This window comes from Hydra viridissima, unplaced genomic scaffold, assembly GCF_058129835.1.
Source record: "Hydra viridissima isolate aposymbiotic clone 2 unplaced genomic scaffold, HvirCarnegie_v1 scaffold_6, whole genome shotgun sequence".
In the NCBI taxonomy this organism is placed as follows: domain Eukaryota; kingdom Metazoa; phylum Cnidaria; class Hydrozoa; order Anthoathecata; family Hydridae; genus Hydra; species Hydra viridissima.
This window is the reverse complement of record NW_028324305.1, coordinates 9,926,323-9,949,818: the sequence shown is the minus strand read 5'-3', so window position 1 is coordinate 9,949,818 and position 23,496 is coordinate 9,926,323. Positions and strand designations below refer to the sequence as shown.

Below are 23,496 nucleotides of genomic sequence, written 5' to 3'. Positions count from 1 at the left end.
AGCTATTGAATCTTTGAAGTCTAATTGTTCCTTTACAATATTTAAAACCTTCAAAAACTTTAAACATAATCATAGAAATAAATGGCATTTGGAAGTAGGAGAGAAAGAGGATATGAGTGGAAGGAGGTTTCTGAGATCAATAACAATACAGTTAGGTGTGTAATGAACTAAAAATCAGTAATTAATTGGAGTGTGTTCACACACTTCTAAAGAAATGCAAGACAAGGAAGGACAATAATGAACCAAAATAAATGCTTAGAAGCTTAATGAACATAAGTATTGTTGTTTCTAATGTTTCAAACCTATTCAATGAATTGTATTCTGAAAGTCCATATTTCCACCCCAACTCAAGGAAGTAAACTAAAACCTTTTTGATGTCAGAACCTACTCAAAAGATTCTTTAGATTTTCTTCAGCTCAAACTTATCATTTAATTTAGCTGAGGAGCCATATTTGCACACTTCTGTGGTCTAAAAATATTAAACCCAAACCACAAGAAATTAGAAGGATTGCTGGATGGTACGATGATCTCTTCATTGAGATTTTTGAGGAAATTGTGAACAAACACTGGTTATCTACCAAGATAACCAGTTACATACTGCAAGATGAAACACAGCAATTATTTTGAGTACTGGAGGGAGAATATGAAAATACAAAAATTGGAAAACTGAACAACATCAGATTACATAGAAGACAGAACTTTCCTTGAACAATTGAAGGCACTGGGGACCCTCTAGAAAAAATGCAAGAAGACTTGCCATCTATCTGATGCTGTTCACATCTAGTATTCACTGATGAAGAATAAGAATTATGCCTACTACCATGATGCAATAAAATAGGTAACAAAAAATAAAATAACCCATTCCTGAAAAAAACTTGAATGCTAAATGCCCTTGTTAAATATTTTTTTAAAATCTCTCGATCAGCTATTTTTTTAAATTGCTTTTAGGATATTTTTGTTGATTTTAAACCTTCATTAGATGTAATTCAAGGAAAAAAAGAAGATTAGCAATTAGATCACTATCACTTTTAAATAGGAAAACTTCACCTATACAATTAACATTTTCATTAGCTTTAAGTTTTTTTGATCTCTTGGACTTTTCACTGTGACCAAAAGTGTTCTTAATTCAGAGCAATTGTTTTTAAAATTCCATGCATATCTAAGTCCAAAACTTATCTAAGTCGAGCTTGTTAGTTTTAACATTATGATTTGACTCAAGTACATCTGGTACAAAAGATATGATAAATAATGCCTTTAAAGATGCCTCCTTAAAATTTGATGATTTAATATCTTCATACTTTCCACTTTGTGCGCGCTTGTGTGTGATTATTTTAACAAAAATTAATCAACTAGATATTATTAGCAACTCTTGCCAATAGTGGCAAGAGTTGCTAATAATGTTTAGATGATTAAATTTGTAGATTTTATGAAATTAATTATTTAAGTTCCATGTAATTAACCTTAAACAGTAAATCAGGACATAATTAAAAGTTAAATATCTTAAAAACTGCTTTGAACTGAGTGAACAAATTCCTCCATAAGTACCATTTAATTACATTTTTCATCTGTGCCAAATCAATAAAATCAAAGAAGTATTTTTAAAAAAGTTAAAAAAATTTAGCTTCTATAGATTTTACTCTATTGTTACTTAATTGATGCTAAAGAAGAAAGGATACTGCAGATTAGTACTTATTTTATACAGATTGACTTAAAAAGTTGACTTTTCTTTTAAGGGATATTAAATTTTAGTATCTTTTTTCTATTTATAATGAATTGCTAATTAACTAATCTGTGTCTCATATACCTTGGTTAGTTAATCTTTTTTAGAATATCTAACAACATACAAATTTCATACAAGGAATCTAATTTCTTGCTAATAAAAGGATGCAAACCTTATGGAGAACATTCAAAACTCTCCAATCAGGATCAAAATTTAGTTTAGATTTCAAAGAATTTGACAGCTTTGCACATAGGTGATGAATAACATTTCCATCTGGATGGTTAAGAGTTCCAAAAATAATCATTGGGTGTTTAGCTTTATGTAGAATCTAAAACAAAAGAAATTGTATTATCAATGGGTAAAAACCATTAAACCCACTAACCACTGTTGACAAAAATTTGGCAAAATCTTTGATAAGCTAAAACTTATTGAATTTTTAGTTATCCAGTCTTAATTTTTTAGTTATCCAGTCTTAATTTTTTAGTTATTTTGTTTATAAAGTGTTACTTATCTTTTACTGAACGTTTTGTTTACTTAGATTAATTAATAAAAAAGTTATCCAAAAATGAAGTTGACTACATAAATTGAACAAGTGTACAACTATTGTAATTTGCATCCTAATGCTAAAACAAAGAGCACCATAGAGTATTTTGTTGCCTCTAATCACCCCGAAAGAACCATTAAACGTTATATGGCAAAGTGGAAGAACAATGAGCCAAAGTCTCATAAGCCTGGATCAGGCAGAAAACCAAAAATTATGACTGCTGGGAACATCAATCATCTGAAAGGTGTTTTGAACAACCAGTCTGGAACTTCAACAAGAAAAATTGCAAATAAATTCAAGTGTGATCATTCCTACATTGTAAAAACAATAAAAAACAAAACAAACATTTGTTATTTTAAGAAAAAACAAATCCCTGATCACACTGAGAAACAGTTAAAGCAGTTGCAACTGAAGTGTGGAAGAATTTGTCGCAAATTCAGAAACCGCGACATTGTCATTGACGATGAGTCCTATTTTACATTTAAACATACAAATAAAAATTTGAATGTTGGATTTTACTCAGATGACGCAAAAAATGCACCAAAAAATGTAAAATATAAGCGCAAAAGCAAATTTGAAAAAAAAATTCTTGTGTGGATTACCATATCCCCTCGTGGAATCTCGAAACAATTTATTGAACCTGCGAGACTGGCAATTAACCAAACAGTGTACAAAAATGATTGCATCATCAAACGATTTAACCTTTTATCAACAAACATCACAGTGATGGTAATTATGAATTCTGGCCTGACTTGGCCTCTTCACATTATGCTAGAAGTGTGACCAATTACCTCGATGAGAAAAATATCCGTTATGTAACAAAATTTGATAATCTAGCATGTGTCCCAGAATTACGACCAATTGAAGATTTCTGGTCAATCCTTAAAGGCTACGTGTATAAAAACAATTGGGAAGCTGAAAGTGAAGATCAGCTGCAAAAAAAAATCCATTCTTGTTTAAAAAAAATTGATAAAAATCTTGTACAAGGCATATGTGAACATGTATACAAAAAAATTGATGCCGTATGGCGAGAAATCATTATTGCAGTCCCGAAAATAAAAAACTAATATATTGTTTAATATTCTGTACAATATTTTTTGATCATTAAACTTTTAGTTGTACTATTCTGTCTGTGTTTATTTTGTGCCAAATTTTTGTCACCAGGGGTTATAATATAATCAGAAACATAAAACATAAAACAGTTGTTGTAAAAACAAACATAAAATGAAAGAAAATGTTTAAGAAAAATAAAAATATTTAAACAAAAATTATTCATAAATATACCTTTTTAAATGCAAAAACTTCCCAATAAGAATTTATGGTGAATTTAAACTACACTACCAATAAAGAAATAGTACATATTTGATAGAACTTCAAAGGTTAACATAAATACCTTGTAATAAGGATGTGTACCAGCTGTGATGTCATATAAAACAGACAAATCATCTCCTAAATGCTAAGCAGCAAAAACAAAACAGTATTGTTAAACGTACTGAAAAGGCAGATTTTTAACTTTAAATTAAGTTTTTATTTTCTTATTAAGTTGATAAAAAAAACTGTATGCTAATTAAACCTAAAAGATCAATAAACAACTATTTCAAAATGATCAAATATGACACTTTGTCAAAAATCTTTGAAATAACATTTTTGAAATTACAATTTGAATCTAAAATAATTTAAAACTCAAGGTGTCAACTAAATTGTTGCTCTCTGCAGAGACACTTAAAATAAAAAAAATTTAAAGCAGTAACAAAATTATTTGTTGTTCAACTTTGGTAGGAAAGATTAAAAATCTGTTAATACTTTGAGAAAGAGCTTTTGAACAATTGAAGTGAGATCACAGATGGATCATTATGTGTTTATAGATAATAAGGAAGTAAATGAATTTTTAGAACTTATAAGAACTCTCTATGCCTACTCTGAGTTTTTTAAAATTGATAAAATTACACAAAATCAGTTGATTGTTATATTGACTGTAAATGACAAAGAAATTTTATAAAAAAATGCTTTATCCACCACACAATTTAATACCAGAAAATACTGTTGATATGAATACTAAGAAATATTGAAAACCATAAATCATCTAATTAGATAGTACAAAACTTGTTTAATTTTTTATTTTTTCTTTCTTTAATTAGACAATTTATATGAATAGTATAATAATTTATATGAATTTTATAGATTTTTAACAAAATTGTATGGTGATGTCTTAAAAAAGCTGCAATAACTCTAGTTTCTGTTATCTAATGTGAATTGATATTTGTAAATCAGTAACAGAAGTTTACACCACTTATAAAGGAACCATATGAAACTTATTTTGGATGCAACCAAGATAAGGGTTCAATAGTAGTTAACCATAAGTGTTGTTTGAGTTAACAATAATCTTATAGAACCATGTAAGGTTTACTTTTTTTTTCCTACAACAATAGAGGGTTTTTATATTAAATAAAAAAACAGTACTGTCAACTGGGGTGACTTTAGCTGCCAGGGTGACTTTGTGATTTTGTTTTCCTGCAAATTAATTCTTTTGATATTGTGCTTAGTTCTTTTAAAAAATTATTGCCTAATGTAGATAATTCTGATCTTTTGATAAGTGAACAAGAAAGTAATTTGCAGGAAAACAAAAACATAAATAGTGAGTAAAGATTCCCCAGTTGGTGGTAATTAAATAAATATAAAAATTCAATCAATATGAAGTCAGATAAAGATGTAGATGTTTCCAGCAAAAGAACCCCTTTTTAATGATCAAAACAACAAAGCAAGTTAAATGATCACATCAGGGACCTGAATCTTCATAAAAATAAACTCTGGTTTCTAGATTACAGCAATTAAACCTTTTGACTAAAAACACTACAGTTTGATCATTTCTTTGTTGGCAAAAGGATTTGATATGCTTCTTTTGTTCAACAGGATATTTAACTTACTGTGGTGATATAAATGTACAGATGACAGTTTTTAGACATCAGTTCATTTACAATACATCTCAAAGCTGTAATCTTCACTATGGAAATATCAACTCATCATTTTTAATCCATATAAACAAAATTTTTCGAAAAAAAGATAATAAAAAATGAACTTCATTTTAAGGGGTATTAAAAATATAGATTTTGTGTGGGACATTTGTAGGAATTGAATTTGAAAGTGGTTATAATACTCATAGGCATGCAGTTTGGGCATACACATTACTGCTGCATTATCTGTGACTGGGATAGTCATCCAAATGTTTCTTATTATCTCAATGTTTGAAAATTTTGAGGTGTAATACCAATGAAAACACTCCAAAAAAAATCCTTTTGAGGGATGATATTACATATCAATGGGTTATGATTGGTAGTGATTTTAAAATCCTGGATTACCATCCAACTAATTCTCAATCTAGCTAACATAAAGTAAAAAACTCAATTGTTTATAGAAATAAACTGCAACACATGGAAGAAGACTGAGTGAACCTCTGGTGTTGTGTGGAAATTTAAAATGTGAATTTTTTGATTTTAGACCACCTGATTCCACATAGCACAATGCTGTTCGGATTTTTAACTCAACCTCAACTACATTCAAGTGGAAAGAGAATTTAAAGCCAAAATAATGTAATATCTATAGGAAATTAAAATATTTTGTCTAAGTGTTTTTAATCATGATCACCTCCATTAAAATGAATACTTTTTACTCTTTTGTATTTAAAAATTTAACTAATATGACATTAAAAACTTAACTATTTTTACAAAGCTTGAAGTAAAACAATAGGAATTGTGAATAAAACTTGTAACTTATAATTAGCCTTTTCTATTAGGAGACAATTCCATTGATTTTTTTGGGTTCTTTCACTGTAATGAAAGAACCCAAAAAAACAAATGGAATGGCACTGAGAATTCATTTTATAAAATCTTCAGGTGTGGGCTAGTTTTTTTTAGCTGGTTTTATCATTCAATTCAGGCTATCAAGATGTCATTTTTTTTTTTAATATTTTAAATTTTTATTGATCTATTCTTTTTTCCAATTTTTTCAATTTTCAAAATTGATAAAAATGAAAAAAATGACAACTTGACAATCTGTTGAATTGTATTCAAATTTACATAAGAAGGAATTTTACAGATATGACAGGAATGATTATAAATCATTTGTAAAATGCTAGTTCTTATTAAGTATAAATTGTATGTTACCTTTAAAACCAAGAACCTAAAAATAAAAATAGAATTTTTAAGATTTTGCACATTGTGACCAAAATAGTTTATTACTATTGATGCTTCAGAAACAGATTTTGAATGGACGTGTTCCATTCATCAGAATTTAAAACAGTTTTAACATCTCCTAGTAGAGACATACAAATAACTGTTTTCTTATACTTTTGGCAACTTTAATGATAATTATTATAAAATGAAAGAATGAATATTGGAAATGTGAAAGATACCCAGAAACTATGGATGAATTGGTTGAAAAACCTGAAAATAACTTAGTTGGAAAATTGAAGACAATGATGAGGTAGAATTTGATTAGTGGACAATAGATAGATCAAATTTAACATATAACAAGCAGCCAGTGTTTGAGTACATAGAACTAATATGCAAAAAACTGACAAAACTTGCACTAAACTTATACTTGGCAATGACCCCAGCAGCAAACCTGAAATTTTTTTAAAGTGATTTTTCAGAAATCTATAAATTAGTAGTTCAGGACAATGTATAAAGCTTTTATTAGATAAATTTAGAATGTATTCTGAGATTATTTATTTCAAAAAAATTATTACAAGTACCTTATAAACATAATAGTAAACATAAGTTTAACATCTCAGCTTAATTAAACCCTCATTTTTAAGCCAAAATTGATCAAACTTCAAGAACCCATAGATCTTGAACAGGTAATAGTTAAAGGAAAATATTTACAACTTTTTCTAAACTGTCTCTAAATATTTGAGGAAAATTTTAGCAATATTGGTGCAGATAGTAGGGGTGCAGATTTTTGTTTTGTTGTGTTTTCTGACAAGAAATGACTTTATAAACTTAAAGCTAGTCTTAAAGCTAGTCTAAGACAGAAAAAAACAAAACATTCACTACTATTTACAGACTCTCCATACTTAAAATAGATTTAAAAAAGTTATTTGACCGCAAATTTCATGGGTTTTCTTGTCTTTTAATGAAATTTTTTGTGAACTTTTTTTCACCATCAAAGGTTTCATGGACTTCTTCATTAAAAAGTAAATTATTTTACATATTCACATAAATTTAATAAAGCTCAAAGTTTTAAGAGCAATCATTTCAACTCTATATCCTAATCTCTATATCCACATTTTTCTTAACACAAGATATTAAGAATAGAAGCCTTTCTAAGATACATGTTTTAAAAATTACTAAGACTAAGATAAATATTTTAAAAATTTGCTTGTTTATTAGAGTTTTATATCCATAGTATTTAAATTCTCAATCTAGCTAACATAAAGTAAAAAACTAGTTCATTCAATATCAGCTATTGAGCAACATTTGAGACAACAATAATAAGAGCAAATGTTTCAATTAAATATTAGTAAATTGCTGACTAATGTTTCACCAGGATCTGCAGTGGTGTCTAGTTATAATTTCATACCTCACATTTATAAGTTAGATCAGTTTTTTTCCCAATAACAGCAACCTCAAGTTGATTATGGATCCAACTAGATAAGAAAAATGACGAATTAAGCATATACATTTCATGGAAATAACAAGAAATGTTTATGTTCTGATTGAGCTTATCTAACCAGAAATGTTACTGCCATTTAACAAAAATGAATCTATATCATATATCATCACTTTCACTTTGTATCAAACAACTTATTTGAAAGTTGATTGACAAAAACTACAAATTCACTTTGTAAAACAAAATAATAAAACCTACGCTTTTCGTATACGAGCATTGACCATTGGTGCTTCATACCGAGGACAACTTCCAACAATTAATAAAACATCTGCTTCTTCAATTTTTGCAATTGTTGAGTTAAAAAGATAATTAGATCTTAAGTCAAACCTAAAAGAAGAAATTAAGTAAAATAAGTAAATTAATTAGTAGTAATTTAAAGATATAAAAAGAAACTTGGAAGAAACTTACAAATTAATACAATTTTGATTCAAATGCTATTTAAGTTTGAGAACATATTAAAGAGTTCTGGTTTTGTTTCTTGAAAATGAAATATTTGGTATTCCTTAAAATTAATATTTTTAATTGAAACATAACATGGGCAAACTTTGTGTCTCCAATGTTAGAGCTGTTTATAGGTATATTTGACCTGCTGATTGAAAGGTTGGTGCACTATAAAACCTAGTTAAGAATTAGTATGAGTTTTTTCATCAACTGGACTACTCTGTACCAAAATAAGATATGACCTTAGATGAGCTCTGTTTTCTTAGTGGCTATTTCCAACAGCCAACAAAAGATAAATTCAGTTTTATTTAGTAATAACACATTAATGAAATATATTTACTAGACTTAATTTCTTAGCCAAAAATGGCTAAGAAACTGTCATGTGTATTTAAGAACTAAAGCTGTATAACTCAGTTTTGAAGGTGCAGGGTGCGGCACCAAAACTGAGATTCTTAGACATGAACACATTTATTTCAATTTTGAAAAAAAAAATGATATAAGAAGAGTTTAGAAAATTTTGGAAATAATATTTTTTGATGCCTAAGCAATTTTAAACTTCAATATAGTCGCCATCACTCACGATAATCTTCTGAAGCTATGTCTACAAGGCTGCACAAGTGTTCTTGACAATTCTTCAGACAGGGTCCACTCTATTTTAACACAAGCCTTTCTCTCACAAAGCCCCAGATCACATAGTCCAAAGATGTCAGGTTGAGTGAGCTTGGGGGCCACATAGAAGTTAACCAGAATATCTTGAATTTCTCTTTGCACCAGGCCTGCTTTTTCTTGGCCTTGTGTCCAGGACTGAGTCCTGTTGTCAACATTTTTGTAATTGGCATCAATCCATTGCTTCACAACAGTTTTCAGAACTTCCAGGTACTCATTCTTGCCAACTTTGAGACTCTGAGGACCCAGTAAGGAGGCATTTGCTTACCATTAGAGCCCGTAACCCCAAGTATCATTGCTGATGTTAGATACTTTGTGGTATGAAAGTGATGCACCTTTCCAACTGTCAACTGTCTAAAGTTTTTCATCTGAGTAAATTCAAACTGTGGATTTTTTATCAACAAGAGTATCTTCTTTCCACAAGTTAGTCTTGACTGTTGAAGGCTTCTGAAAGGAGCTGTGTGCCCCAAGCTGTTTTAAAGATCTTCTTACTGTTCTCTCATGAATCTTGAGCTTCTTTGCTGTCTTCCTGATGCTTTTTAGTAGATTGTTCTTGATATGGTACATGGTTTTGTTCTTGAAGTTGCTGATGCATTTTAAATTGTGTTCACCACTTCCTGGCTTCTTGGTGAAGCTCTCTGACTTTTGAATGTGGAAAACAAGCTCTAGATACACCTACAGTCTCACAAATTTTTGGGATTGGCACTTGGGCACTGAGCATATCAGGACTTTTTATCTTTTTTTCTAATTACATTAGCTTGGCTAAAAAATTTTTTGTTATTGTTTTGATTTAAAATTGTTTGAAAAAGTTATCACCAAAAAAAAATTTATATTCATTTTCATGAAAAATAACAACAAATGGGAGTCTCAGTGCTGCACCCTGAAGAGCTGTTATTGTAACCTTTTAACATAAAATTCTGATAATTGCATTCCACCTTTTCAAAGATTATTTTATCTTTTTTATTTAGCATAATTTCTTATTTATTTAGTTTTTACTGATTGAACCAAAGTATGTTTATTAATCTATGTTTGATGACTTAAAAACACAAAGTTAACTCTTTCAAGCAAGCATTTCAATCTGTTTCAACTTGTTTGTATGCTTTTTTTTTTAAACATTTGAAATTATACATTTATAGCATTCATCATAGTAGAGCCAATATAAATTCTTTTATTGCTGACCTTAATTACTTTAATATATTTGTTTTACAAATTAACAAAATGGTAAAGATTTTTAAAATTACCCAGACACAGCAATTTATTGACTATTTAAGAAAACAACATCTTGTCTCAAATCCTGTTTCAATAAAACCAACAACCAAGTCAACAGCATCAAGTCAATTAAATCTAATTCAACAGCATAGATTGAATTTAACAGTTATTGTGGTTAATTGATAACAGAATTCATAGCATGAATATTATGGTCAATTAACCATGATAATTATTAAACTCAATCTTCATACCACAACTACTACTACTATTGGCAGGTATAACATGCATAAAAACAGATTTTAAAAAAAATTGTTTAAGGAATTGAATACACTGACTTTTTATAAAAAGAAATCTACATTTAACACCTTTATTTAATTTGCTGTTTATTAGCATCTGAAACTCACCTTTTTCTTCTCTCTGTTGATTCTTTTTTCTTGCCTATTTTCTATGCAAAAGAATGTTTTTTCTGTAATATTTATTTCTTTCCTTATTCAAAAAAAAGTAACCAGAAAAAACAATCTAACTCAAAATTTTTTGAAAACAGATAGTAATTAAAACCACCATGAAAAAAAACTATGAAACCTGAATATAGTATTGCTATTACTGATTATTAGATGTTCAAGTAAGCAAGAAATTTGATCTCAATTTCACAACCAACTGTTCTATAGTATTAATTACAACTACAAAAAATAGCTTTATTTAATCCTAATTTCTGAAGAAATTAATTTTAATCATCTGTATGTAACTCATCCAACAGGTTGCAGTAAAATGTTTGTTTAAAAAAAATATCACAAATAATACTTAGTTAAATTTAAGTTATTAGGTTTTAAGCATTAAATTCATATTCTCTGAAGTACCAGAGGAATAAGATTTTCACAGAGTATCAAGCATACAAATAAAGAACAGAATGGTTTATTATGATTTGGGAATACTTCTTAGGACATGGTGCTAAAATTAAATGATGAGGGTTATAAAAACTTAATTAACTAAAATGGGTTTATCATGCAACAAAATCCTCAAAATAGTTCAAAACATGTAGAAGATTTTTGTAGATCAAAGGAAGATGATGTTAAAAATACAATATAACCACCTCAGACACCAGCTATTAATTCTATCAATATATTACAGGATGAGGTGGATTACAAAGCTGAAGAAAGCTGCCTGGCATCCAAAGGAAATATTTTTAAAAATTCCCGGAAGAATCTTTTGTAAAAAACTACTAATAAATTGTTGGATGCCCACAATGAAATGCAGCAGATTTAAATATGTTTGCTTGATTTTATACAGTTTACTTAACTTTTTTTACTGTAAAAAGTTAAGTTTTAGTTTTATCTTAGAATTTATGTAAAATGTAAACAAAGATTAGTTTATGCAATGTCTAGCAAAGAAATGTTAAAATATCAAAAAATCTTGCAATTTCACATAAAAAACCCACTAGCTTCATATTTTTTTTTTTTTTAACAATTGCAAAAAAAAAAAAAAAATCTTGAGATGAACTATAGGATACATTAGTAGATACTACAGAAGTTAAAAATTTCAAAAGAAAATAAAGAAGTGGAAAAAAGCTTCATATTTTACAACTGTAAAAAATCAAAAATCTTGAGATGAATTGTAGGATAGATTATTAGATACTACAGAAGTCAAAAACTATCAAAAGAAAATCAACAACTGGAAATAAGAAAATTCAAAACAAACCCAAAGCAAGAAACATAAAAGTTTCAATTTTCATGAATCAATTCCAGGCCTTTAGAGACTTAGCCAAAAAATTCAAATATAGTTACATTAAAAATTTTTGGTAATGTCTAAAAATTGTTTTAAACGAGTGTTTTTTTTAAAAGCCATAATGAAAATACTAAAACACAGTCTAAACAGTGAGAAGAATGGTATTTAGAAAAGTTGTACAAATTGCTACCTAGAAAACAAATGCATCTCTTTATGGACAAAACCTACATCAAAAAAGATTTTGCCAAGTTCCTAAACAGCAATTTTACTATAAATCCAAAGGTAAAGATGTTGAAAAAAAGTTTAAATATATTCAAATTGAGAAATTTGATCCTAATTACTTCATCTTGCAAGCAACTTGCAGTTGTGACCTCTATTATCTTTTATTCATCACTCAGCAGACTTTGATAACAAATGCATATATCAAGGATTGTCTGAAAAAGAGATTGCTGTCTTTTATTAAGAGTCACAACATTTTTTCACTTGCCTGGTCTGATTTATTATTGATTCATAAACTCTAAGAAAGTCTTACTGATCAATTGTGAAGACACTTGAAAAAGAGTGGAAAACAAGTGGTTTCACTTGAAAATACAAAGAAAAAATGGGTTTTTGCATTAAAAAAAAATATCAAACACTTTTGTAAGATAATGTGGCTAACATCAAGACAAAAATTAGAATTTTGAACTAAAAATCTTATAATTATAATTATAATAAATATATCATTCCTTATTATGAACACTCAATAAAGACTTTTATGTTAAAACTAATAAAAAGAGGATTTTGGCATAAAATGTAGACTGTTGACCCAAAAAAAATAAAATAAAAACAAACTGCTTTAGGGAACTAACTTTTTTTTTTTTAACTTTTAGTTCTTTTTGTTTGAAAATATTATCTATTAAAAATTACAACAATTTAAAATAAAAAATTTTAATTTTATTTTTACACTTTTTTCCTTTTATTTTGGTTTAATTCTAAATTTATGGCCTACTTTTTAAATTGTGAATAATTGTTAAACTCATTGGAAAAATTAGCAAAAAAAAAAATTAGTTACACACTGCAATACATTTTTACATTAACAAGTGAGTTTTGACAATTATAAAAGTTTAATGTGAATAACTCAATTGAGAAGGTTTAATATACTTAACCTACCCAACCCCACTATTTGGCACTATAGTTTCAGTGAAAAGATTCTCGCAATTGAATTTGTTAAACAAATCTTTTGTAGCAACTAAGGTTTCAGCATCAACCAGATCTCCAGCAATGACTGCCATTTCTGCTCCACTAGATAATGAAAGTGCACCAGCTACCTCAATTAAAGCATCCTCCCATCCACAAGGTTTCAGATTTCCATTTTCATCACTTACATAGGGTGTATTCAAACGCTGCCGTTTCAGACCATCATACGAAAAGCTAAACAAGAGTAATAATTTAAGTGTTAAAGCTCAATTAACAACTTTTACTCCAAAAGAGAAAAACTAGTTTATACAATATGGACACAATGAATCCATATCCAAGTACCCAGACCTGCAAAAATATGGTATAAAACTGAAAGAAAAAAAAAAAAAAAAAAATCTACTTAATAATTGTTAGTAATAAATACAAAACTGAGGTGGTCCTTATTTTTCTAAATTTGATTAATCAATAGATTACCCTGTTACTATGCCTATTTGGTTGAAAAATAAACTTACAAAAAATATAACTTCAATTTAATTTTTAGAAGTTACTACCAAAGTTACAGCTTAACATTGTATATTGTGCTGCAGTTGTATGTATAAAAGTTATGTTGGTAAAACCTGCAATTAAAGTGCTTAGCATATATTGCTGATTTACTACGTATTGTTAGACTACCCATAATAGCTTTGTGCAATATGGCACCAGAAGCCATTTTAAATGTTCAGATGCCTGTCAAAAACTAACAAAATAAAACACTTTTAAAGACTTTTGAATATTGCTGTTAAAGTTAATTTACATTAACATGAAAATATGAGTACTGAAGAAGGCAACTGACTGATTAACTCCTAATACATTGGTGTTTCAACATTTCTTGCTCATATTTGACTTACTAAAAAGATGATTTGTAAAAATCTATCAAAAACATGGCATAAAACTGAAATTCTTTTATCTTCATTCTAACTAATCAATCAACTGTTAGTTGGTAGACATCACATTAACTTTAGATTAAGATAACCTTTATTAAAACCTGCTGACAGATACTTATTAGTAAAGTCAGTAGAATAATTTTGTAACAACAATCATTCTTTATTTTGTGGGAGATAGCTAGTGCTAAAACTTGGAAATCAACCACCAGGTGAGATACCAAGTTGCGACTGATAGGTCAAATGAGATGTTCTCATCCAAACTTAACTACCATTAAAAAAGCAAGTTATGCTATTCCTTTTCTATTACATAAAAGCCAAAAAGAAAATAGTTCTTAATGTATCACATTCAACAGCTAATGATGATTTGAACCTGGGCTAAAACACATATCCTGACAAGGTTGAAAAAGAAGAAGATTGGAAGGCTGGCTTAGAGGGTCTTTGAAATTACTTTGAAATTATTCTAGCCAATGCTTTAACAATGATCCACAGATCACTAGTCCAAAATACAAGGAGTTTCTGTTAGTGGAATATGAGGTTGGTTGAGACAAAGACTTGGTCATTGAGAGCAACCACAAATTTTTCACCATCACACAATTACCATCAACAAAGATGTGAAATTTTCTAGAAAAAGATGTGGGCAAAGAATACTAATCTGTCAAGGCCATATTTAGCAGCATGAGTGTATGACAGAACACAATGGGGAGTAGCCTTGTTGGATAAGTATTGCAAATTTTATACAAACAATGAAAGACAAAAATATTTCCTTCTATTGGCTGCGAAGGAGTACTGCCAGCAATATCCTGACAGAGCTAATGACACCCTTTAAGTCAACTAACTAATAAGCTTATTGATTTTACTGTTGCCTAGACATTGATAGGAATAACAGAACAGGATGATTTGTTAACATTCATAACAGTTTAAATGTTTATAAATTTTCATGATTGATGATTTTTTTGGTATATTAATTTCTTCATTGAAGCCAACCACTTAAGAGAGTAGCCCACTGAATAGCAAACAGATTTTTTTCATCTAACTGTTAAGGACCACTGTTTATCTGATCAAGCAGATCTTGGTATCCGAATCCAGATTTAAGTACCAAGATCTACAAAAAAATTTAACAGATCTACAGCCAGGTACATAGAATCTTGGAAAAAATAAGCAAACACTGATACTTAGATAAAGATATAAAAAATATGAAAAAAAGAAAAAGTCCTAGTAATAGTTATAATAGAGTTTAGAAGAGTCATCTTCAGGATATTTTATAACTATTTTATTGTTTATTTGTATTTTTAAAAATTTTTAATTTATAGTTAACTTATCTAACAAAAAAAAAAAAAAAAAAAATACCGTGTTTTATCTGAAATCCACTCTTCATTAACATCCTAATAACAAGAAAAAATTGAATAACAGATTCAGATGAATTTCTGGTAAACTATTACTAAATGGTAACCACTTTTCTAAATATATATAAAAACTTAAGTAAAAAAATTTATATGTAAATTTAAACTAAAAAAGTCATGTGATTGTCAATGATTTAAGTTAATGTGAAAACTTACAAGCTAGATGGTAAAATAGAAGCAACTTACTATGACTCATTAATTCTAACAACTTTCTTTGGTAAAACAAAACTAATTAAACTTTAGCAAACTGATATTACTAGAATTTTAAATTTTACATTAAATGTATTGATTTACTAACTTTATATACCTAAAACTGCTGTTTAAAATGATTGCAGCAATAAACTTAAAAACTGTTTAGATGAATTAACTCATGAAAAAAGCTTTTTTAAATGTAAAAAAAAAAACAAAAAAAAAAACTATTATTTAAAACTATGAAATTAATCACAGTAATCAAAACTGTTCAATGAAAATTGAGAAGCACTTTAGTTAACTGATGAAAATTATTTAAACCATGTTGTTTTGACAAATGATAAAAGTTATTTTTCAGCCATAACAAATGCACTTCACAAATTTCTTTTAACAGTTTTGATCATTTTGATTAATTTCATTGCCATAAACAATAGTTTTTATCTTTTTATTTTACTTTTATGTTGCTCATGATATTGACATAAACCTCTTAGCTAAGCTTGAGGCCTTGCTTACAGATGGATGAGTGTATTTTTTTTTACAATCAGATCCTACCAGTCCAGATATCATAATTTGTTTTGTGTGACCAACACTTGATTTGTTCTGGGACATGTTTGGAAGACTATTTGGAGATGAGATAATTCTAGTAGAAATGTTTCATACCTGAAAATACCAACATAATTTGTTCAACTTTTTTTAAACGATTTAATCCTCTTACATCTAGTCTGGAGGCCTTAAATGTTTCAGCTAATCTGATGCCTGGTTCATGACTTGGCTCCCTGGTCATGTTTGAATACCCTTTTGATGGTTTTTAAAAAGCCTCTTGGATCTTACCCATATCTTATCCACAAGACTCTTGTTTTCAATTCTAGATTTGATCTTAGAAATTAGTCTAGTTGTTGTAACAGTGTTTTCTTGTATAGACTTTAATTTGATTTGATTTTGAAAGACATTACTTTTGAGACTGTAAACACTTCCAAAATCTCTGAAATAAGCTTATGGTCTTCATAATTCATTTTTACATTATTTAATCATGTCATAAAATCATACAAATAATTTTAAATGTATGCAGAACAATTACATATAAATGCAAAAATTCTGCACTTATGTGTGAAGTACCTGGTTACCTTTTTTTTAAAAGACCAAAAAAATAATATTACACAAAACATAAGTAACCTCATTAACTCTTGGTAAAATTCTCATAACTTCTCCTCCACGTGTGCCAACAACAATATTACTTCCCACTGCATCCATGACATCAATTGATTCTGTTTTTCTTTATAAAAGAAAAGTTTTCAGAACCAAATAGAAGCAAATGGAACATTATTTTCCAGAAAAAAAATATTTTCAATAATTTATTAATAAAACTTTAATAAAAGGTTAGGATAATGAAACAATTTAAAATTTTAAAATTTTGCAATCAAAAAAACTTGAAAAAAAATACTTTTGCAGCTTTTCAACTACAAAACTTGAAAAAAAATTTTTTTTTTTGTTATTATGCTGTAATGTCATGATTGTTAGATTTGTTAAAAAGATGGAAAACTAAGAACCGTTATTATATGAAATATTTACTACAACTAAAATGAATATACACTAAATAATTTAAAACAGTCAGAAAATGGATAAATTAAGTTTGTTTTTTTTTTTCAAAAACTAAAAAAAAACAAATAGGGTGAAAACTACTGGTTTCTAAAAATATTTTGTAACATTCTTGATTAATTATATCAAGTGAATAGCTATATAATAATAATAAACAGATTAAAAATAAAAATGGTACTATATGTAGTGTGAGGTTACTAGTAACAGGTTGATCATTGTGTTAAATTGTACATCCATTACCATAAAGAGTGTTAAGTTAACATATGTTAATAAACATTATTACAATACTTATATGTGTATAATATTATGATATGTGTGATTATGGGTATCCATTATCACACATATCATAATATTATCATGGGTATCCATAAGATTATTATTATGGATATCCATAATATTACTATTATGGTCATTTTTATTTTTAATCTGTATATTATTAAATAGCGAACCACTTGCTATAAATATTCAAGACTGCCACAGAATATTTTTACAAAACATAACTCACTGTTATCATGGGAACAAATATTAGCAACCTAGCTGACTGGAGAATGCCACCTATATGGGGTGATAAGGTACACATCCCAGGGTCACCTGGTACAAATTTTGAAATCTTTTAGGTATGTCTCCAGGGAAAAAAGTGACTTTGAAGTTACAAAAGTGGAAAAAATTTACCTTCTTTTTTGACATGAAACACGTGGTCCCATATTGGCATAGACTACATTGCCACCAAATTTTATTGGCCTATGATTAATGGTATGGATTTTAACACAGTTTTGCTTTGTCAAAAAAGAAGGTAAATTTTTTCCACTTTTGTAACTTCAAAGTCACTTTTTTCCCTAGAGACATACCTAAAAGATTTCAAAATTTGCACCAGGTGACCCTGGAATGTGTACATTATCACCCCATATAGGTGGCATTCTCGGGTCAGCTAGGTTGCCAATATTTCCTCCCATGATAACAGTGAACTTTTTGGTAGGCTTTTAGGAGTTAGACTGACTTACAAAAAGACACTTAGAAGGAAATAATTTATATCCTACAGAAAAACATTTGTATTCTGAAATAAAAATAACTGCTAATACCGAATTTCCCATGGACGAGAAGTGAATGCGTATGGCTTTGAAGTTAAAGCTCCAACAGGGCAAATATCTATAAAAAAGAAATCTTATATCACTAGTAAGTTTTAAAAAAGTAACAAAAAAAAAAAGACAATATAATAAACATTTTAAAAATTAAACTGAAAAACAACAAAAAATAAAGCAAATAATTTTTTTTTTTTTAAAATTTTTTGCTTCTTATACAAAAAAGAATATATTAAACTAATGCTAATGGTTTCCCAGTCTGATTATGACTTAAATTAAAAATTAAGTTTTGTTTGTTCTGATAATCACAACATAAAAATTCATTTTTTATGATGAACTTTTATGTTGTGATTATCAGAACTACATGAGCTAATATGACCTAAATGGTTTTTTCCTGCAATAAAAGGAAAAAAATTTTATTTTGGTATTTCAATAATAATTAAAATATGTTAAAACTGCTTAAATATGTTTAGATAGTAAAAATGTGTAACATTTAAAAATGGCTTTTGAAGGTTTAATTCCATAATTGATACTAGAATCAGTGTTAATATTTATAAATTTAAACTAAAATTATATGTACACTATTCAGCCAAGTAAAGAATTTTTTTTTACTTTTTATGATTCACTTTTTAAACTTGCTGCTTTCTAGGTAATTTTATTCTGGTGAAATATAACCAAAAAATTAAAAAAAAAGAATTTATTTGATATAACCAAGACAAATAAATTGATTGTATAAAAAAGGTAAAGAAGTTTATAACTTATAAGTTAAATTCCAAAAAAAAATTGGTTTTACCATAAAGCTGCTACAAAGTCCCAAATTCATCCAATAAATTAAACTAAATTAGTCATTGCTGATGATGAAAGTATAAAACATTGTTCTCATATGAAATTTGTGTTTAAATACAGTAATCTAGTCATTATGCTGACACCACACTTACAAACTTTACACATCACATTTTATGTCTGCTTTAATGAAATTTGATTTAAATACAGTAATCTAGACATTATGCTGACACCACACTTACAAATTTTACACATCTCATTTTATGTCTTCTTTAATGAAATTTGTGTTTAAATACAGTAATCTAGACATTATGCTGACACCACACTTACAAATTTTACACATCTCATTTTATGTCTTCTTTAATGAAATTTGTGTTTAAATACAGTAATCTAGACATTATGCTGATACCACACTTACAAATTTTACACATCAAATTTTATGTCTGCTTTAATGTTGAATAAAGAATAACGTGTAATATGAATAAAGAGTGATATGCTCTTTATGCAAAGTTTTAAGAACAGTGGTCTGAGTTTTGTGATAAAATCAATAAACATTAAAAAATTTATCCAAGCTTTATTGGGGTAACCTAGAGAATGAATCTTTTATATATATAGTGTTACAGTTAAATCCTTGAAGTATAAAGCTGGATTAAGAACTTTTTTAGAATAGCAGAATGTGAAGACTGTATGTCTACTTTTGTAGTGGAGAATTTTAAACTTCATCATCCTGGAGCTTGTAATGAGGCTGAATTGTTTGCATGTTAAATATATTTTTTCTATTAAAATGACAAGCAAATAACTGATACCTTAGGTGAACAAAAAGTGATTGGTACAACCAGCTTTATGGTTCCAATTTGTTATACAACTTGTTTCTTAAATTTATTATTTGGCTAAAGCTCCAGAAAATGATATTTCAGCAAACGAAAAAAAAAGTTTTACTTAGTACCTCACTGAGAATCTAGTTGCAATGAGCTTTGCTGGTGATGATAATGAAAGATAACTTCTGAAAACCAAACCCTTATAGATCTTTTTGGAACTCAAAGTTTGTTGAAATCTCTTATGATGAAGTTAAACTATGGATTGATGACTGATACTGCTAATGTGTAACTGCTACCTATATAGGATTTAAAAAACCTTAAATCTTTATACTATAAATTTGTTAATATACTTTTTGTTTTCAATTATTTTATTTTGAAACATTTTAAATTTACACTTTTTACAGACCTTTTTTTAAAAAACCAATAATTTCATATAATACTTTAATGTTATGAAGATATGATATTTTTCATAAAATTAATATTTACATAAACCTAACAAACTATTATATACCATTAAGTGAATTACATTCTGCATCAGGGTGATTATTGAAACTAGAAAAAGTTCTACATAAGTTTTTTTTTAAACTTACATTAATTCTTGGGCACTTGAGTGTTTTGCCTAAGCGTTTATTTATATTCAATAACACTTCAACTTTTTCTCCACCTCACTATGACTGATTTATATACTTTAACATCTAATAAGCTCTTAAAAAATACTATGGGCAGGTAAAATCCCATTGTCGTATGCAATTAACTGTAAGTTAAGCTGAAAGACATGAACATTTTTAACCAGTACTTTATACTCAACCAAACTAACTGGTTAATGCAATATAGACCAAGAGCACCTTCATTGACCCACTCTTTAATTGAGTGTCAAACATTGCAATTATTTGTGTGGATAACTAACTGCTATACGCTATTCAAAATAAAAAATATTTTCTTTTACATCTCAAAATTATACTCATTTGTTTGTCATTTAAAGTATTCAGTTTTTTAGAACTTTTTTCTAAATCTATAATTGGCATTAGTTGTAAAAAGAAAGATCTTTTTTTTTTATAAAAAAAATTACACATGAATTCTAATTAAAACACTAACTTTGTTAATGCTTTTTCTTGCAATACAGTTTAATATAAACCACTCATTTATAAAAATATCATAAACAGGTTGCATGAAAAGTTTTAAAAGTAACACCTATATAATGCAGTAGAAGAAACAAAACTTCTGAATCATTTTAATTTTCAACTTTTATAAGAACATACTAAATTTTTAGTTTCAGCAATCTTTTTTGAAACAGAAAAATCAAATATTCTTAGTGATCAAATTCTTTGATTTGGAAGGTTAAATGGCAACTAATATTCCTAAAATTATCGAAAGAATCTTCTCCTTCATGTTTAACTGATCATAGATGGACTACAAAATTTAATTGAGATTGTTTAAGAACTGATTTTGATCCACACAGTGGACATCAAAAAACTGCAACAACATCACAGATAATTGAGCAAATAAATGCTTGTGACCCAAGTGTAAAATCAGCTGAATGAGTTCACCATATTTTTTGTAGTAGACAGTACATCTTCAACTGTATCAAATAATTAAATAATGCCCTTTTGAGTGTAGCACAAAATATTAGTAATAAATTTGTGCAGTGCAAAAATAGCTTTTAGTTTTGCATAAGGAATATACTAATTTTCAATACATATATAAAGGCAGATTCTATTTTCCAGTTTTTTTTCACATTTTTCAACGGTGAGCTTGTCGACATTAATTTACAGAGTAACCTGATCTTCATTTAAGACAAATCTTCCAGCTTGATTTCCCTTGTCAATCCACAGTCCTGGTCACTCAATTGAAGACTCCACCAGACTGCTAGGGTTTCAATGACTATTGCTGTGAGTTTGAGAAACTTGTGAAAAATTTACAAGTACACAATAACTGTAATAAAACAAATTTGTGAAAAACTTGCAAGTACACAATAAATGTAGTAAAAGAGCCATTAGGCTAGCACAAGTTTATAAAACATGGATTATAATTAAAATTTGCTACAAATATTTAAGTTTTGATGTAGTAGTAAGCCATGTTAACTTAAATGGCTGGTTAAACTGGTCATAGTAATTAATATTTAGTTTTTAATCTTTATGGATCTAATAAAAAACTAATTAATATTTAGTTTTTAATCTTTATGGATCTAATAAAAAAAAATCAAAAAGTCTACAAAAAGGAGAAGAGAAAAGACAAATTTCTGTACACACCTACAAGAATAATAACTTTTGGTATTATTTTTTGATAATATTTTAGATAAAAATAAACATCTTATGATAAATAACTTATGATACTTGATGTAAAAAAAAAACAGTCAAAACCTGAAAGAAATAACTTAAATGTATTATATAAAAACTATAAAGGTTTAACTTATCATATTCAAACATGAAAAAAGTTTGAAAGGGTTTTAAAATAGCTTAATTAACATTTTTATTCATTGCTAACATGTTACCTCATAACCTCTCTTTGCATTTTTATAACTTTATATCTTTTTGCAACATTTCTGAGACACTTGCTAAAAGGAATTCTTTAGGGAAACTATTTTCAATAAAACGAAAAGAAAATCACAAGGATATAAAAAGCATGAAAATAGTAAAAAAAAAAAAAAAAAAATAGCCCAAAGGTTTAAAAAAAAAGTCTTTTTTTAGCCTTTAGGCTATCTTTAAAAGTGACACAATTTTTTTCGAAGAAAGTCTCTAATATATGTGTCTGATACAGCTTATGCCAAGCTGATCCTCATAAAATATTTTCATGACCTTAATCTTAATCATTCAAATACACATAATAACAAGTATCAATGACTTTTTTTTACTTAAACAAAACAATTAAGCATTTTTTGATAATTTACTAAACATTTCTTTTGATAATTTACTAGACATATCTAGGGTCACCAGAATAAAGCATATAAATCAAATGAATCTAGAAATCTAAAAAATACATAAAAGAAAAGTATTCCTTTTTTCTCAACCTCAATTACTAACATGTCTTTAAATTAGTTTTTGTCTCTCCTGTAAAATTAGTGTTTTTAATTACATTTTAATCTGCTGACCTTAGATATCATTGGAAAATTTTTTACCAATAATATTGCCAGAAAGTTCAGACTTAAACATCTTCTCAACATAAGTACCAATTTGCATATCACCTCCTCGACCAGTTGTTCCAAGAGTCTCCACACCAGCAATTTCATTTCCAAAACTGAAAAGGATTTTTCAGTTTAATTAAAATGAATAGAGCTTTTTTGACATGTTTAAAATTTAAAAATCTTTCATTTATTTTAATGATTCCTAATCAAAGTCTAGTAAAGTTTACTTAGCTAATGTGAACATACCAATTTTAGTAAGCCTGATTTAATGTGGGAATTTTCTTTTTGCAAATATTTACAACAATAAACTATATTATCAATATTATAAGGACATCTATTTATGATTAAAAACAAATAAACAAGTATTTTAGTAGAGAAACTATTAGTATCTCCTGTACACTATTTATAACTAGTTTAGCTATTGCCAAATTACCGGAAAAAA

The 23,496-nt window shown here is 27.8% G+C and overlaps 2 protein-coding genes across 5 annotated transcripts in view; one reads left to right on the top strand and one right to left on the bottom strand.

The window, feature by feature from the left end:
* Positions 1–23,496, top strand: part of LOC149886947 (uncharacterized) — a 202,437-nt gene that overhangs the window by 20,118 nt on the left and 158,823 nt on the right. The gene's annotated exons all lie outside the window — the stretch shown is intronic.
* Positions 1–23,496, bottom strand: part of LOC145190694 (NADH-ubiquinone oxidoreductase 75 kDa subunit, mitochondrial-like) — a 72,504-nt gene that overhangs the window by 18,018 nt on the left and 30,990 nt on the right. For all 4 annotated transcript variants that reach the window (XM_090090395.1, XM_090090397.1, XM_090090396.1 and 1 more), the window contains exons 5-13: positions 23,049–23,167; positions 18,333–18,399; positions 16,831–16,930; positions 15,416–15,450; positions 13,119–13,379; positions 8,130–8,258; positions 7,842–7,908; positions 3,658–3,720; positions 1,893–2,048 (exon numbers count right to left, since the gene is read on the bottom strand). In XM_090090395.1, the coding sequence (XP_089946521.1) occupies positions 1,893–2,048; positions 3,658–3,720; positions 7,842–7,908; positions 8,130–8,258; positions 13,119–13,379; positions 15,416–15,450; positions 16,831–16,930; positions 18,333–18,399; positions 23,049–23,167 (997 nt within the window). The remainder of the gene's footprint in view (positions 1–1,892; positions 2,049–3,657; positions 3,721–7,841; positions 7,909–8,129; positions 8,259–13,118; positions 13,380–15,415; positions 15,451–16,830; positions 16,931–18,332; positions 18,400–23,048; positions 23,168–23,496) is intronic.